The 19,158-nt window shown below is 30.5% G+C and overlaps 1 protein-coding gene across 1 annotated transcript; it reads left to right on the top strand.

Moving 5' to 3' along the window:
* Nucleotides 1–1,396: 1,396 nt before the first annotated feature.
* LOC132720439 (uncharacterized) lies at nt 1,397–5,663 on the top strand (the record flags this gene model as incomplete). The annotated part of the gene is given in 5 exon segments (XM_060704587.1): nt 1,397–1,496; nt 2,434–2,492; nt 3,068–3,220; nt 3,530–3,664; nt 5,314–5,663. Coding segments are annotated over 5 exon segments (521 nt in total), but the record flags the coding sequence as incomplete, so codon positions are not given.
* Between the last annotated feature and the right edge of the window lie 13,495 nt (nt 5,664–19,158).

The raw sequence follows: 19,158 nt of genomic DNA, 5'->3' as shown, positions 1-19,158 counted from the left end.
ATTTCCTGAAAGTTTCATGCTTGTATCACAATTTGCACTATTTTCTCAATTTCCCGCCCCACTATTAATAGAGAATAACATGCTACTGTCTTTTGATATCAATTTTATCAGGCTCGGCTGATATGGGCTAGAAAGGGCTTGTCGAGCCCTTTCTGCCCATATCAGTTGAGCCTGATAAAATTGATATCATAAGACAGTTGCATGTTTTTCTATTTATCATGTTACACATAAAACTGTCAATTTGAAAATAACAAAATAGTCTACTTTAAATAGCGAATTTCGTAAAAAAGGGTATTTTTGTTCAAAGAAATAATTCTTGAAAACAAATTCATCCGCCCCTGAAAGAATTTGTAAATGGCAGCCACTTTTCTTTCGCCTCGGATAAAATTAAAAGAAACAACAGAATGTAGGCCTAACACGATAAAAATTATTACCTTTAATTTAAACATCGATTCAAAAAATCCCTTAGAATCACATAAACTTTACTGCACTTTTTGTCTTGAATTGTCAAATTATTTCAATATTTAACACAAGTCAAATCGGCAATCAAACACAAGCTACACAAACATGCGTCTTATTTTTTAAACGAAACAATTTGTTCACTTATTTAATAATAATCTGGCAAAATAAAGTAAACATTTACAAGTTCTCAAAGAAAATCGTCTAGCCTGTTTGTTATGATTACATGTATAATATGACGTGAACATTGACGATGTCATTTGCAATATAAATTATGATGTCACTTCATTTAGTTCGTGTTAAAACTATTCGCTATCTAATTTAGTCGTAATTGAAATTGAAACAATAAATAAATAAATATCGCATCTTGATTCAAGGCTTGTATGGGTATGAGATTACATTGTAGAATTTACATGCTGATGAAAATGAGAATATAAGCAATTGAAAAAAGTCCGTTAAAAATGGGCTGGGCTTATTTTTGATATCAGGTTACTGACCTGATATCAAAAATAATTATCAGGCAAATGTTATCGGGCATTTACCATAGCAGTTGCATGAAAAATTTAGATATTTTGTGTTTGTTTGGTTATTATATTAAGATGTTTGTGTTTGTTCCTTACTATTTTACATATTTGAGTTTGTTTCTTATAAGATATTTTTAAGTTTTTGTTGTTGTTGTTAATATATTATTAATACATTTGAGTTTGTTTTAATAATATACTTATGTTTGGTTTTGCTTATTATGAGATATGTGTTTGATGCCTATAATAAGATAATTTGTGTTTGTTGCTGAATATATTTGAGTTTATTTTTTATAAGATATCTGCAGTTGTTGCTTATTATGAGATGTTTGTCTTTTTTACTTTTTATAAGTCATTTGTGTTTGTAACTTATAACGAGATATTTGTGTTTTGATTTTTTTATTATTGAAAACTAGCAACAGGACCGATATGGAACACTGGTACCTCGCATACATTCGATAAAGCGGTCACAACCTTGTCAGCAACTTCGACAGACAGTTCGACCGTTACAAACAGGTACCTACGGACAATATCATACTAGTATATTTTAATGAATTAAGATTGTATTTTATCTTGACAAAAGGTTGTCATATTCATTTTTTTAAATAATTAGCTACATTGTACAACACTTAGGTGGATACTGGTTTTGTTTTCATCAAAATGTCATTTTAAAGTATTAAAAATACTTAATATTTAAGGTATAAAAAGTCGCCCCAGAATATGAATTATGTGTTTACATCTTTTGAACAGTATCATATACCTTGAACTTGCTGCATTTATGCAACTGTAATAGGGCATCACTGTTTCATGTAAGATTTGGAGCAATCTGTCGGAAACATTAAAGGATTTCAATATCAAACACATAAAGATATGAGCAAATGAAAGGCTCCAATGAGCTGACAAGGGCCAATCAATTACATTACCGACGGTGGAGGGAACATGTTATTATAAAAAAAATGGTGAAGAACTGTATATTGCCGGTTTTTTATTTCTCAAAATAATGAAACGGAAAACTGCACAAATTGTATGTAATCATCATGCTTTTATTTCCAAAAAGAAGTAGTCGGAATGCAATTTTTAGACTGCAAGTAGCAGAATATACAGACGAGTATGAATTACAGAAATAGCATTTAACCCAACATAAACTTATTCAGTCTAATGTTCTAAGTCAGTTATAACTACATGATGGAATGATATTGTGGTTTCCTGAGAATAATATGTCAGTTCATACAAAAATGTTTAAGTGTTAAATTGTATCCAATATACATGTACATGTACTTATTGAATTAAAGAAACACGCATCAAGGATCACGCATGTAAAACTGTTGGGCAAAAAAAAGAAGTCAAGAGGCCATTATACATTGTTAAGAACAATACTGATTCAACTTACCCATTGTGTTATATATAGTAACTTTATAAAAATGTATTTACACATTTCGTTTTTACTTTACAGGGCCAATAATAATGTTTCGACAGATATAACATTGACTATCACTGTAACAGGCCTTAGCGGTAAGTAGAATTTAAAAATAATTATGAACTTTGTAATATATAGGAACCAACTGTTTTTGATGCAATGTTATAAATGGAATTATACAGTAAGAGTGAGTTAGTTCTTGATGGTGGTGCTTTGGAAACAACAACTGTATATATATATACTCGATTCCTTGTGTGACTCTCATGTATAAAAATGTAGGTTTTGGGAAATACAGATTCTTCAGTTCGTTAAATTTCCCAAAACCTGCTTATATGTATGAACACTTAAATGCGGTTATTTAATAAAATGCACTACTGATGTCATTATGTAACAGCTTTCGTTATGATAATAACATGAACTGCTTCATGTGTTTTCTGGCGTATATATTCTCGGTTGAGAGTGTTAGTCATTTATCATTTACACTACCATTTTATGTATAAAATATTGCATTTTTATAAAGCAGCGCTTACGATATTAATTACGAATTTCCAAATATCGAGATAATCATAATTAGCAACTTTATTTGCAATAATAAATGTTTAATCGCCACAAACGATTTTATGTTTTTTACTGCGTTTAGTGGTGTATTTGAATTATGAGTTAATTATAGTGAAAGTGACAGATACAGACTGTATAAAAGATACTGCAAACCAGTGTGAAGATATCCCAAATGCAGAATGTGACAATGCTGCAACTGGTGCTAAATGTAAATGCTCCGATGGTTATGCAGCAGATAGAAATACTGGCACTTCCTGTGTGAAAAGTAAGTAAAATTTAAAATCCTAACTTGTTTAAACAGCTATGCTCTATTGCAAGTTCATCACCAATTTATAAAGTTAGTATCGTTATCAGTCATGAACAACAATTATATTTAACATATTGCATGTATATGATTTACAAGTAATAAAAGTAATCACAGTAATATTCTGAAGGTGAACCATTTAACTTTTATTGTATCACAATAAAACTCACAATACTGTTCTAGTAGTGGAACATATATATTTATGACCTGAGTCTGCTTATGAGACTTTTAAAATGCCTGTTTTCAAGATCTTACATTACGTATTTAAAGCTGTTAGCGGCACAACTTGTACATCGGGTGGAAAAGAATGCGATGTCATTAAAAACTCACATTGTGTGTCCACAAAGTGCCAATGCGACGATGGCTTTGCAATGTATGTTGATGTTTGTGTGGCAGTAAGTTCAGGTAAAGATAATGTTTGTAAATATATGTGTATATGTGGAAAAGGACGGCATGATTTTCAAATATCATATATCAGATTATTTCGCGAGTTTCTTATTTTTGCTATATTTGAGTGCACTAAATATCGTGAAAAATAGACCTGCCTAGGTTTAGTATAATTCTACAAATAAAGTTGACTAGTTTCTGTGACTTGGCGTCTTTGGTTCGTTTTTTCTACCCTGCAAAGACTTAAATATATCGTGGTGTCTAGGTGTAAAATACCAAATTATATTTTAGTACCATACAATGTATTTGTATTTTTAGATATCTTAAAGTCAAATGCTTGTTTAATGTACTATACAGATTAAGTGACAAGTAAGCGAAGACAGATTATGGTATTGCTTGTGTTATTGATTAAACACACACACACAAACACACACACGCACACACACACACCAACGCGCACGCGCACACACACACAACTTATTATAGAAAATAACAACTACAGGTTAAACCTTCTTCTTGTTGGTACAGGGTGTATCAAAGTATCGTTGAATATTGGAGCATATTAAAGTCCCTTTACTAATTACTAATAGAAATAATGTGTAAAAACAAGTCAAATACAAACAAAATAACTTCGGACGGTGATAAGGCGTGCGATTTAGATGGTCACTGCCAAAATCGCAAAATTTCCGGACGAAAGATAGCCTGATATACGTTGAACAAAATGAAATGACGAATGATTAATATTGTCAAGAAGAAAAAAAGAAACATAAAAAGTAAAGGAAAAGGAAAAATCACGCGGAGAAATGGTTTACAGTATATCAAAATAATGTCATCATCGTAAAATCCAAACATGTAGCCTGTAAGCTTTTCGTCATGATAAGATTCTTCATATTTGATACGGAAAAGTTTCTATTTGGCTTTAAAGGGAGACACAGGCAAAATTTTCATTTCTTAGTTTTGGATTTTTCATTCATTATTATGTTACTGTCCCGAAAGTGAATACATTGGACAGTCAAAAGAACAAAACTTTTCTCCGTGTAAAAATAAAATGGTGGTTTCCTAACTTGACCCGCGTGGGTCAGGTTAGAGCACTAGGATTTCACAAAAGTTGTCACGGTGAACTCTGGAAACGTTAAAGAACATGTCAAATGAATGACTTAGACTTGTTTCAATCCTACAATATCCACAATATCTGTTATTGTAACTTCAAGGGTTTATTTAAGTGACATGACTTGTTTTAAAACTATTCGGTGATTTTATTGGCGTCTAAATTTTGTTCAATAAAATAGATATATTTACGCTTCAAACCCAATATATGTAGAATTTAAACAGAAATCCATGCTGGAACTATAAGAAATGTCATTTTAGCGTGATTTGAGTACATAAGATCATTTTGATAGTTTTGTCATTATTTTGCCTGAATATCCCTTTAAAAATATTCCTCGTTATTCCGGCAAAAAAAGCCTTCACTTTTATCCAAAATATCAACAGGTTTATCAAGTTAAGTTGTTTATGGTTGTTAAAAAGTATTTAATGATGTTTGTTTCTAGCTCTTTCTTTTCATCAATTATAACAATTATAAGGTACAAGTCATACGGTGTTTAAGTTAAGATCATAAGAAATTGTTTACATACAAAACTTAATGATATTTAATGTTTTTGTTACAGCTATATTTCTTCACTTTGGCAGTTTGACGTTGTTCTTCTTTGTTTCAACTATGGTTCGACACTTATTCTGGTAAATAATTGCACGGTATTCTTGATACATCTTTTCATTATACATGTATATATAATACCGATATAATACATAATTTATCCTCATCATTTCCGTGTTTATAAAATAAATATCTTATTATTGAATACCTATTTTGAGTCGATTATCGTTTCCATTAAAGAATATAAACTGTTTAAATATCTGATGAAAATATCACTGTAGATTGTAAAAAATGCAACGTACCGAAACATGTGCAGTTATCTTTTTCAGATTGTGAGTCATTAACACTTATGATATCTATTAATTGGTGATTTTTTCTTTCAAACTTGTGTATCGTATGTACGTCTTTAGATTTTTGAAGTGTGTGATGTATAATTAAAATTGATTCATTTGATCAAGAGAAGAACTTTCTTTTTTATTCCTAAAGATGTTAACCTGACATTTTACGTTTTAAAGTGACATTATGCCTATTTAAATGCAATGCAAATTCACAGTGAATATGAAGTATTAGTCAGTCATTATGATTAAAGATATTCTTTTGAATATATAATATATTTGTTATTATTAAACTATACTAATTCAACTCAAATTGACAGCGAACAAAAATGCATTATGTTACTTTAATGCTCTTATATTAAAAAAACAAAACTTGTTTGTGTTTTCTATATCTATAAAAATGAAATATACATGTATATATCAACTGTCTTATTATTGTTATATTTTCTGGTCCTTCGGGATCATTGATGCCAACACACTATAGTGTTTGAGAATTGAGTACCGCTCAAGCCGGTGATAGGGGGCGTGAGGGATGATGCACTTATTCATTATCCCTCATTGTACAGACTCAATCAAACCGAGTCTGCAATTCTTATGTTATTTTGTTGTGATTAATGCTTCGAGGGATCACTTTGTTTCCAGAATTTTTTAAAACATTCTTCTTGCTTGTAACATTGAATTAAACTTTATAAAGCTTTATGTTAAAACGGACATTGACATAGATATTTATTGTGACCCCACTGTAAAGTTTAGTATGTTATTTAGTATTAAATTGCTTGCCATCAATTTTTAATTGTTGATGAAACAGACTCAAATAGCAATTTTGACATACATTTATATTGTTACAGTAATTTTGTTTCAGATTATTATATGTTGAATAATTTTTAATAACATTTAATGCATCGAAATTTGAACAAATTTGTTAACTGAACTTACAATGCTATTATTTCTAATCATGGACATTTTTTTTTAACGATAAGCAATTGTTGGCTGACGAGCGTTAAATAATTATTTGTACATATTACTATAATGATCAAAGATTTGATTTGATTTTAATTATTCAGAAAAATTTGCAAGTACAATAATAAATAGCAAAGATAAAGTTTATTACATACATAAGGCTTTACCATCTCAAACACGATAATATGTTAATATAAATGTATGAAACATACATTGTCCACTTAATAAAATGTTGTTTACTGAAAGCATCGAGGTTTTATTTGTTTGTCCCTGTATTGTACTATTGTCTTATTTTTTAATTCATTAATTCAACCTATCATACAATATCACTAAGAGTACTAACAATACATGCCTTACAATTTGTGTTTAAATGGTAGCACGGTGAAATTATAATCAAAAAGAGTTATAATCATAAATGGCGACATGGCCGAATAGTTTACGCGTGTGACTAGTAATCTAATGATCATAAGCCGCATTAGTGAAGCAAGTCGTTATGTCCTTGAACAAGAAACTTTACACTCATTGTTCAGTACTAGTCGGTTCCAGGAACTGATTCGAAAGTGTGTCTATCAGATTATAGTATTTATAATATTCCTACACAATGGAACTAAAATAAATTCTGCATAAACAAACATGTATATTTTAAGGTCATGATCTCTGGTTCGGTTCCAGGAACTGATTCGAAAGTGTATCTATAATTATATGATTATAGCTTCCTACACAATTGGAACTAAAATAAATTCTGCATAAAGAAACATGTATATTTTAAGGTCATGATTCACACTTGAATTATTCAACGGGTCTTTTGTCAAGTGTCACATGTTAAAACAGCCATAAAATATCCACATTCACTTGTTATCGACTGGAAATATTTGTGTCTACTTACATCAATAGCAACTTCGTCCGTAGGACCTTAAAACCACTCACAAGCAAATAGTATACATGAGCTTGGCTATAATATTAAATTTGAATTAGCTATTTTCAGTATCAATGGCATTGACCTACTGGTATGACCTAAAAAAGCAGAAGTTAATTGTTCGCATTTGAAAAATGGGGAAGATTATTAGGACTTCGTATGAATGCAAACTTAAAATATGATTATTATATTTGTAAAAGGCCCGGAATATTATTACTTCGGTTTTGAAACAATAAAGCCTATAATAAACAAACAGTGAAAACAACAACCAAATGAAGCACACATATGGACAGAGACATGTACTATTAGTACTATGGTTAAACAAGTGCTACTAAACCGTATAAATATAGATTACGTTTTATTTACATTGTGCCTGTCAATTTATTTCCGATATTTCCCCGCAAATCGCAATATATTATATGCTTTAGAAGAAAATATTTTTCATTAATTCTGTTACCCCTGACAACGGTACTAAATCTTAGTCTATTAGTTTATCGGCTATTTGGAGTTTTGAGTTTTGATGCGTATGAATTGACCACGAAGGCCGTTGGACTGAGTTGGTTAATTTCTTCGCATGAAAAAAAAAAAAATCAAAAACGACAAAGAATCAAGAAGAATCGCGCACGTGATCATGGCGGAAAAACTTCTTTGTTTTCGCTCCGTTGAAAAATGTGAAATAATATAGTTTATTTCGTTTTTTTTTTGGAGGATAGTTATTCTGTTGGATTTGGGTTTTATATTGGATTGTTAACCATGATGATAAGTAAGATATAACATTTAAAGCTTTGGTATTGAATTAGAAGAAATTTTTTTTGATGTTTTGTTTTTTTTTTTTTTTTTTTTTTTTTTTCAGTTTTTTTTTTTTTTTTTTTCTTTTTTTTTTTCAAAGTCTTTTCTTTTTTTTCGCGTTTCTTTTTATGTTTTTTCTTTTTTTTCACACGATTTCAATGATCCTTTACAATAGTTAATCTATTTTTAAACTTATGAACGTATTAGTATTTTAAAAGTAACCAATAGAACATACAGTTCCTAAACCCATCAATATATTTTTACTGTTTAGAAAACATTTTTTTGCCACTTTATGTAAATCTTTTGAAAACTTATACCCAACAAGTAAAACAAAAAAAAACGAAAATTTCCGCCCTTTGCCGTTTAAAAATTTGAATAAAAACGCTTTTTCCGGGCATAGCGATGGCCCCTTTGAAAAACAAGTACCACAAAACGTTTTTTTTGGGGACGGGAAAAGATCTCAAAAAAAAATAGCAAGACCGCCCTTTAAAAGTCCTTTTTAAAAACGAAATACCCCGGTTTTAAAGGCCCAAAATTTTCATTTAAGTCTTTCGGGTTTTCGGCAATTTTTAGAGGGCGAAATTTAAGGGGCCCCTCGAATGAAATTTTTAAAAAATTGCTTGAACCCCGAAAACACCCCGGCTTGATTTCTGAAAAACGAAATTTTAAAAAAAGCCCCAAGTTAAAACGTTTCAAAGAAAAACAGCAGACTTTTCCCGGAAAAAACAGTAAACCCGGGGGGAACAACAATCCTTTTTGGGCAGGAAATCCGAGTTTTCCCCTGGTAAAAAACACTGACCAAAATTATTTGCTCGAAAATTTCCCAAACACAAAATGAAAAGATTTTAAAATGAAAATTTGAAATTGATTGGGTTCGCACAGGACCAAAAACAAAAACGGTTTCCCGGGCCCCAAAACCAAAAAGGGCCCCAAATTAAATTTTAAATTTTTTTTTCTTTAAAGGCAACGGCCCAAACGCCCCCTTTTAAAGCACTTAAGGTAAAAAACCCCAAATGATTTTTTGAAAAAAAAATTTACTTAAAATGAAAAAATTTGGGAACTAAACAAGGAACTTTCCCAAATTTGTAAATCCCCGGTTTTTTTGGCAAAAAAGCAAAAAAGATCGACATTTTGTTGGGAACATTTAAATTGGGGCCTTTTTTTTATGTCAAGGATACAAATTTCAAAAAAGTGAAACCAAATTTAACCCCAATTTTAAGGGGACGTTTCAGTAAGTTTTTTTGGTCGTTTTGTTTTGAACGACAGTATAAGTGTTTTTCATACTAAATTTCTTAAACCCCAAATAAAAAATAAACTTAAATTAAAGGGAATACTTTTTTTGGCTTTTTGAAAAAACAAATTAATCTATTTTAAAGGTTTTTTTAAAAATTACCAAAACCCAAACGTTTTATTTATCTTTGGTTAAATTTTAAACAAAATTTTTGCTTTGTAAAATTTTTTCTTTTTAAAATACTTTTTTTTTTTTATTTTCCCACAATTTTTTATGTAAAAACCGGATAAAAAAAAATTTACATTAAGATTAAAATATTTTTTTAAAAAATTTTGAAAATACTTAAAAACGTAAATTTTCTAAAAAAGGGCCCTTAAAATTTAAATTTTAACGTAGTAAATTAAAAACTTTTCTTTAAGAATTTTAAAACCTACATGTCTGCAAATTTAAAAAAATTTCCTTTTATTTCAAATTAAAAAAACATTCCCCGGTTAACATAAATGAAAATTTATTACTGAAAACCCCCTTTCCCCCTTAAGCATTTTGGCGTTTTAGAAATTAAAAAAACATTTAAAAGTAAACTATTTTTATGTACTTTTAAACGCTATTTTAAAAATAGTTTTTTGGGTTTTTGCCTTTTTTTTAAGGTATATATGTTTTTTTTTATTTTTGTAAAAAAGGCGTATAATAAATGAAGACCATTCCTTTTTAAATATGTTAAAATCCCATATATTTTTATATGCCCTTTTCATGAAATTTTGTTAGGCATTTTAGGGAAATTCCTAATTTGTCAAAAAATTTTTCCCCTAAAAATTATTTTTTTTTTCCCCCCCTTTCCCTCAAATACCCTTTTTTAAGAAATAAAATTTCTTTTTTACATTAGACCCAACGACCCCCCTTTCCTTATGGGAACAATCAATTTGGCAAAGACGTGAAAAGCCCCTTTTTGTTACTAATTTAATTATTATAACCTAGTTTTGAGAGGAACTATTATCTTATTTTCCTATCTTTTTTTTCGGAATTCAACTTTAAGAATTTTGAAAAAACAAAACATGCGTAACCTCCATACTTTTTTCTGGAATTCGTTATAAAGTTAAATTTTAATTTCCACAATTACACAATAATATGCAAGAAAATGGGGCCAATATACCGTTAATAATCGAAACATGGTTTATTTTTCCATGGTTTTCTTGTTCATATGGCATCATTATAATGACATATTTGGTTTATGCTTCATTTCCTTATATATGCGTTCATTTGAATGGGCCCTCGAGTTATAAATATTAATATTAATTTTTTATATTATATAAATGGAATTATGTTTGGTATTTTTGGCAACTTATAGATTTTTTTTTTTTTTTTTTTTTACATATAGGCAGTAATGGCTTTGTATAACAAAATGCATACCATTATTATGGTATTGCGTAGCATGTTGGTATGTAATGGTTTTGAAAATTTGGCATTACATTAATGCCTTGCAGATATAATAATTTAGTAACATAAAAATGGTCTGATGATTGGTGGATTTTTGTGTATTGAATGACTTGTATATGTTACTGTGAAATATATATAACATGAATGATAATGATAATGTACAAAGTGTAGACATTGTTGATGGTACCCCGTGAAAATGTTATTATTAATGGCATGTTTATATTATTGTGTATGTATGATTATGATATTGATCTTTAACAATTATCTTCTGTTTGCCGATGGTTTTATGTTATATCACATGATGACGATATAATAAATGTAGACATGACCAACGTTTAATAAGTTGATATTATTTATATTTATATGTCGTTCATGACAATATGTTATATGTATACGAATCCTTTACTGTAAACAATTTTCTAATATCATTACTTTTTTTTTTCTTTTTTCCAAATATCCTTAACAAAAATTATATTTAGCACACATTAGATTACGACCTTACTTATAGAATTATTCGCTCTTCACCCCGCTTTTTTACATTAATGTTAATAGGAAACAGTATTTTATTTTTTCTGTCTTATTATTCTTGAAAAAAATTTTATTGAATTAAAAACATGCGTAAATGTGTAACTCATACCTTCAATGATCGCATAAGAAAAAATTTTTTTTTTTCACTTAAAATAATCCTAAACATTTATCATTCTAAATCAAATTTTAGTACAACAACGACAAACTATCCTCCCAACAAACAAGTATTTTTTAAATTTTTTTTTTCCTTTTTCAAAAATTTTTGTTATTTTTCTTTAAATAAAATTTAACAATTTCCAAAAAAAACCCAGAAATTTTAAAAGTTTTTCAAATATTTTCCCTTTTCTTTTTCCCCCCTTTCCCCTTTTTTTTTTTGGGAAAATAAACATAACTTTGCCCCCCTTAATATCCAATAAGATCCCAAATTAAAAAGCTTTTCCGGGGGGTTTTCTATCCCCTTTTCTCTTTTGTTTTGGGTTTACTGAAAATTTTTTTTTTTTTGCCCCCGAAACCCAAAAAAAAAACAAAAAAAAGCCAAAAAACACCCCCCAAAACTACAGAGAAAACCCCGGTTTTCGCATTCCGTTTCCCCATGTTTAGACCCCCTTATTTCCTAAAATTTAAACTATTTTTCCTTTCCCACATTTTTTTCAGCTATTTCCCCAAATCCCAATTTTTTTTAAGTATCTCGCCATGTTTTAATTTTTAAAAAAATATTTTTCCAAACCCATTTAAAACCCCTTTCCGCAAAAAAACCCCACCAAAAGTAAAAAACAGCAATTTCCAAATTTTAAATTCTTTTCGTCATTTTTTTCTGTTCCTTTCCTTTAAATCCCTTTTCCTTCCCCTTTTTCCCGTCGGGAAAATACCCTACATAAAAATTCTTTTCGGGGGGATTTTTCAAAAAAAAACCCCGGGGCCCGGGAAATCCATTTCCCCGTTTTTAAAGATAAATCGTTTCCCTCTAAAATTTAATAAACTTTATTAAATTTTTCCCAAACCCCCTTTCCTTTTTTTTTCCCATTAAAAACGTCCAAACCCAATTGCCCTAAAATTTTGGGAAAATTTATTTACCCCGAGCTTAAGGATTTTTAATTCCCCCCTGCTTTTCAAAAAATTTTGGCTTGGCCCAATATTTTTTCTATCTTTTTTCCTCCCTTCTTTTTCCCCAAAACCCCGAAAGGAAAGGGCCCATAACCCCGGGGGGGTTTATATTTTTATGGGGATTTAATACCCCTAAAAAAAACCCCGATGAACTTAAAATTAAAAGGGAAACTAAAATCCCTTTTTTGGTTTAAAAAATTTTTTCCTTTTTTCAAACAAAAATATTTTTTTTCGGATTTTCTAAAAACCCCCCAAAAAAAACAATGCCCCTTTCATCCCCTTGTTTTTTAGACCCCCCCAAATCCCACCCGGCTATTGAACAGGTATAGAAAAAAATCAAATAAAGGGTGACCTTTTAATTAAATGGGATTTTTCTTTTTTTTTTTAAAGAAAATTAGAGAAAAATTTTCCCCATTTTTTCCATGAATGGGATTTAAACTAAATACAAAACTTTCCCGGAAATTTTTTTCCTTCGCCCAATTTAATTGCCCTTTAAAATTTATTTCAAAACAACTATTCTTTCCCAATACTAGGGGATTTTGGGGCCGGATCCTTTTTCCCCCAGGGGGGAAGCGGGTATAAAACTTTTTCCCAAATATATTTTTTAACAAAATTTGAAAAGACCTAAGCGACTTTTTTTTTTATCAAATTTTTGGTTTTTTTGAAAAGGAATTTTTTTTTAAAGGGCCCTTTTCCTTTTGAAAAGGTTTTGGGACTCCCAAGAAGAAGATTTTAAACGAAAAAATATTTAAAACAAAACCCCAAAAATAATCAAAAATTCTCGAAGAATGTACCCCAATTGGTTTTTCCGAAAAAACGAGCCCCCTTTGGGTTTTAAAAACGATTTAAAAGAATTACTTTATTAAAAAAGGGAAAAAAAAACGGGGTTCGAAAAGAAAAAAATAAATTTCCACCTTTTTTATTTCCCGAAAACCCTTAAAAATCACAAAAAAATCAAAATTCCCCGGTAGCAAAAAACCCCATATCGAAAATTTTTACCCCCAAAAAATTTACACCCGGGGAAAAATCAAAATTCAAAAGTTGGGGGGGTCCCCTTCTTAAACCCTTTATAAAAACCTTCCTATTCATTTAAAATACCCACCCCCTTTTCCCTCTGAAAAACAACTTATATATCTTGAAAAACTTTTAAAAGGGCCAAATTTTTGGGAAGGGAATTTTTTTTGCCCCACACAAAAAACAGGGGCATTGAAAAAGGGTGAAGTTTCCCCCCTCTCCCCCGGTTTTTCCCTAACGTTAAACAAAAACCAAACCCGGGAAATGAAAATAAGTTTTTAACCCCCGGGCAAAATTTTGGAAAAATTTGGGGGTACTTAAAATCTCTTCCCCTTTGGGAAAAAACCCCCGGTCCTTTAACCAATATCAACAATCGAATCCTTTCGCAAACTTTCTCCCCAATGAAAAACTCCAATTGGTTTCCCACTTTTAAGTGCTCCTTTTTTTAAACTATTTTCTATTCAAGAATTGCCTCCCCAAGTTTCCAGATTGCCATGGGGAAGCAATTTGTTTTTTCCTCTCTTAAAATGGGTGACCCTTTTTTAGTTAATAATTTTAACAGACCCATATCCCCCCTAATTTTTAAGTACAGTCCCAAAGTCTTTTGAAAAGTGAATTTATATTTAAAACACACCGTTTTAAATATTTTCCCTGAAGATCTAAAAAAACAATTATCACAATCTCTTTAAATACTGTTTTTGTTTCCCGGAGAAACCCACTGTCAACAAATTACATATTTTATAATAAATTTTTTTGCACAAAGGCCAGTTTGATTCGGGGTTAAAAAAAAATTTCAAACTTTTTCCCTTTTTTGGGATTTTAAGTAAAGGGGTTTAAATGGGTTTCCCTGGCAAAAAGGGGAACTTTTTCCCCAAATTAAAATTCCCCGACCCCGGAAATACGGTCCCCTTTCTTTTTTTTTTTTCTTTTTTACTCAAAAACGGGAAGACAAGGGGGGCCCTTCCCCCCCTTTGAAAATTTTATCTTTTTAGTTATATAAAGGGCTGGGGGTTCCCCCGGAAAGGGGTTTCCTTTTTCCCTTTGGGCCATTTTTTGTTTTTTCCCTTCCCCATAAAAAGATTTTTGTTATCGATTTAAAAATGGAAAATAAAAAACCCTTTTTCGCTAAAACCAAAATCCCAAATTTTCTTTATTGTTGAAAAAACCCCCTTTCCGCTTCCCCCCTTATCCTAAACACAAAATTTGGGCCAAAACAAAAACCCCCTTTTGGGCCAAAAAGGTGGGGGGGTTTAAAAAATCAATCCCCTTAAAAAAAAACCCATTATTAAAAAAGGGGCCGTAAAAAAACCCTTTTTAAATCACCCCCCCCCTTTTTTTTTTTTGCAAAAAAACACAAATAAAAAAGAAGGGTAATCCAAAAAACATTTAGGTTAATTTTTATTTCATAAAATTTTAAGGGTTGGGTAAACCCAACAAAATTGAAACTTTAAAAAAAAAGCTTGGAAAAATAAAAAGCCCCATAAAAAATTTAAAAATTTTCAACCCCGACAAAAAACTCACTAAAAATTTCAAAAAATTCCCAAATCATTTTTTAAGCCCCGGAAATAAAAAATAGGGAAATTTATTTTTTGACAATTGTAATAAAAAGGGATAAAAAAAACTCAAAACAAATTCCCAAAAAAGCAGCTAAAAATAATTCCGGAAAAACCTTAAAACGTGTTTTTTGATAAAAAAATGAAAAAAAATTTTGGGTGGAACCCCCCTTGGGAAAAAAAAGGCTTTTTACAAACATAAATTTTGTTTCCTTTTCTTTAAAATAAAAAAAAAGCCCTTAAAAACCCCCCCAAATCCCTTTCCCCCCTTGAACCTTTGTCCCTCCTTTTTCTTTGGTATGACCCATGGGAAACCCCATTTCCGGAACTAAAAACGAAAAACACAAAATTTTTCCAAAAAAACAGTTTTAAAACTAAAAAATTTCTTCCCTTTCTTTTTAATCAGAAAAATTTAAAACCCCCTTTCCACCCCCCAAACGCAAAAATCCCCCAACCCTTTAAAAGCTTTTTTAAGCCCCCCTTCTTAAAAATTTTTTTGGGCCAAGGGGCCTCCCTTATTTTTTTTTCGGGTTGATCGCAATTTCAAATTTTTAAACCCCAAAGATTACGCACTAAAACCGAAATTTTGGGCTTTCCCCCCGATCAAATTTAAAAAGAATTTTTATCAAATTTTCCTTTTTGCAAAAATGTGGCCCCCGAGAGAAAATGCTTATCACTATTTCTTGGAATGCCCTAAATATACTAAACCTTCGACCAGAATTAATAACGGCTATTTCCCAATTTTGTAATCCTTCTTTAAAATGTCATTCTTACTGGAAACACTTCTTTATCTTACGAGTCTAATGTATCTTTCTTTACAGCTGTTCAAAAATACATCCGAGAAACGAAGCGCTTTTTAGCGCGTACCCCAAGTCTTACTTACGCTTTGTTCATCTAAACATACATAGTTACTATATAATGCATCTTTGTTTACTCCTGTTGCTTTATTATTGTTCATCCACAACTCCTTTTCTTTCTCAATTTTTTTGGTTTTTTTGTCAATATTAGCTGGTAAGTTTTTTGTTGTTGTTTTTTTCGTAATAACATAATTGTACTTTATAACTATCATTAAGATTCTTATTACATTCTTTTGTCTCCGTTAATAAACAGTTGCCCCCTTTTCCCGTTTGGCCAACTTTTCCTAGGTGAAAATTTTAAACGGCCCCATTTCAAAAAAAAAAATTAAAATCCCTGAAATAAAAATTTAAATTTATTTTTTTCCCTCCTTTTTTTCCCATTTTTTTTTGTTTTTTTTTTTCCCCTACCATATATTAATTATTTTTTTTAAATTTGAAAAATTCCCATTTTTTTTTAAAAAAGGGTCTTTAAATATTTTTTCAAACTAAATAAATTTTTTTGATGTTTAAACCCCCCAAGGGAACTTTTAATATATGTAAATTTTTTTAAAAACGGGGACAGGCCCACTCTTTAAGTTTCATAGTTTATCCTGCCCAACCCCAAATGTTTTTGTGAAAAATAGGGGGTTTCTTTCTTTAAAATGAAATTTAAAAATAAAATAGGGTTTAAAACCAATATTTTTAAAAAGTTTTGTCTGTTGTTTTTAAGTTACTTCAAAGAAATTGCGACACTTAAAAAACCCAAAAACCGGGGGAAAATTCTTGTTTTAAATTTCCCCTTTCCCCAAAAATAACAAAAATTTCCCTTTTCCCTGGGTAAATCAAAAACCCTGGGGGGGAACCCGTTAAAATTTTTTTCGAAAAAAAATGGGGTTATTTTTAAAACCCCCGCCGCGTGTTTTTTTTTCATGTATCGTACTTTTTTTAAAAACAAAAAAAGAAAGGTTTTGGAAATTGCCCCCCTGGTTATAAAAACTTTTTTATTATGTTTTTAAAAATGATCCCAAATTTAAATTTACCCCTTTAAAGGAAAGGGAAAGGCATCCTAAAAATATTGCCCGGGTTTAAGGGAAAGGGTGGTTGTTTTTAAACCATTTGGAATGGAACAACTGAAAACTTTTTAAAGACATTTTTGTTTTGTGGGGGTTAACCCAAAATTAAAAACTTTTTTGAATTTTCAGGGGGGCCGTTTGGTTTCCCAAATTTTTTCTTAAAAATTGAAAAACCCTATCCCCCTTTTTTCCCTTTTTGCAACACAAAAAACCAAAAAACCTTTTTTGTCCACATTTTTTTTTTTGAAAAGGGAGGGAAGCGTACTGAAATTTCAAATAATTTTTAAAAATCTTAGGGAATTTATAAAAAACCCTTTAAAAAACGTCCCCTGTTTTAACCCGCAAGAAACAACGGGCAAAAAAAACCCAAAAGTTACAAATTTAAAACCCTTCCTGTGAAAATCTTTGAGTTATCACAAAAACCCGGCATTTTAAAAAAACCGGGGAAAAAAATTGTTAGCCGGGGGCTTTATTTTCCCCAAATTTTGCATTTAAATTTGGGTTATTATTAGGGAAAGGGGAATGAAAAACCAAAAAAAACCCGGCCCAATTTTATTTTTTTTTTTGGGGCAATTTTTGGGAAAATTTTACCCCAAAAATTTCCCAAGATTTAAAACCCCAAAAAGGCGTTTAAAAAATGGGCCCGGGAAATTTATTTTTTAAACACATAATGAAAGAGGGTAAGAAGCTTAATAAATTAAAGTTTTTTTGAAAACCTAAACTTTTTTTTGAACGATGTAAAAAAACCCCTTTTTTTAACCCGGGGTTTTTTTTTTGTAGTAAAAAAATACAAAATTTTTTCCGACAAAACCCCTTTGGACATTTTATCACAAAAACCCTCCTCTAAAACAAGTTTTTTCAAAAGGGAAACCCCCATTTTTTGGGTGTAAAAACTTCCCCCCCCCGGGGATATGGATAAAAATTTTGGGGGCTTTTTAGTGTTTTTTGAAGGTTTATAAATTTCGGTAAATTTTGAAAGAAAAACTTTATGAAAATTTGGGATCATAAAAATTTGGAAAATTTAGTTTTTATTTTTTGTTTTTAAAAAGGGCCCTTTTTTAGCCCCATAAAAAACGGGGGTGAAAAAAATAACATTTTATTGGCAATGTAACGTCGGTTGTTTTCTTCTTTGTCTATTGTGACAAAATCACATGGAGTGTTAGAATGAAAATTAAAAACATAAAACCCTTCTGTTCAACATGACAGAGACGAGCAGTGAATGATAATAATCATCATATTCGTTTGAAAGTGCATTGCCGTGCTTACCGTTAGACGTGGTCAGAAGCCCCATTAACTTGATATGAACGATTAAGTATGAAACACTATGTATATCAAGTGACGCGATAATGTGGAAATAATGCATGAATTGTGTAGAGGTTAGGCAGAATAATATGTTTTATGGCCGAAAAGAGAACCACTGAAAGTAAATGAGCCAATATGTTTAATTGTATATCAAACTGAAAGAATCATAATCATTTTTTAAAAATGACGGTCTGACTTGCATATTGATAGCAGCTATTATGTTTCGTCGAAATATATTTAAATACGATAACGTACACATTATATTATGCATTTTCATATTAGCTGATGTATTTGCCAAACTACTCGTCTCATATTACACTTCAGTTAGTAGATTTAATTTGACTGAAACCATATTTACGAGCTTACGCCGAATTCGTGGATGATCCACCTCAGCAATGCTGATTATCCCATGCACTTTATCTGATTCTTTAAATGTTTAACTGAATATGAAGAAAAACAATGTTTTCAATGCCTTCATGTACTTTGACCAACCACAAAAGTCTTCAAGACGAATTATTTGGAACGAATTGCAATGATGGTTAAAGTACATTGAATAACCAATCGTGATTTAGAATTAAATATTTCGGTCCGTTTAATAACCATGTTACTCGTTTTGGCCATCTAGTTGCACAGATTCATCGTTTATTCTGGGTTATTTGCACATTCCTGCGTTACTGGATATACACGGTGTAAATGGAATTGGATATTATCATTTGAATAATTTGTAGAAAAAAAGTATTCACATTCACACTGTTGATTAGATTTTTGCATTTTATATATTTT

Source organism: Ruditapes philippinarum, unplaced genomic scaffold (assembly GCF_026571515.1).
Source record: "Ruditapes philippinarum isolate M1 unplaced genomic scaffold, ASM2657151v2 ctg13121_1_1_1_1, whole genome shotgun sequence".
Classification (NCBI taxonomy): domain Eukaryota; kingdom Metazoa; phylum Mollusca; class Bivalvia; order Venerida; family Veneridae; genus Ruditapes; species Ruditapes philippinarum.
The sequence above is the reverse complement of the archived record's forward strand: the minus strand, read 5'-3'. Positions and strand labels throughout refer to the sequence as shown.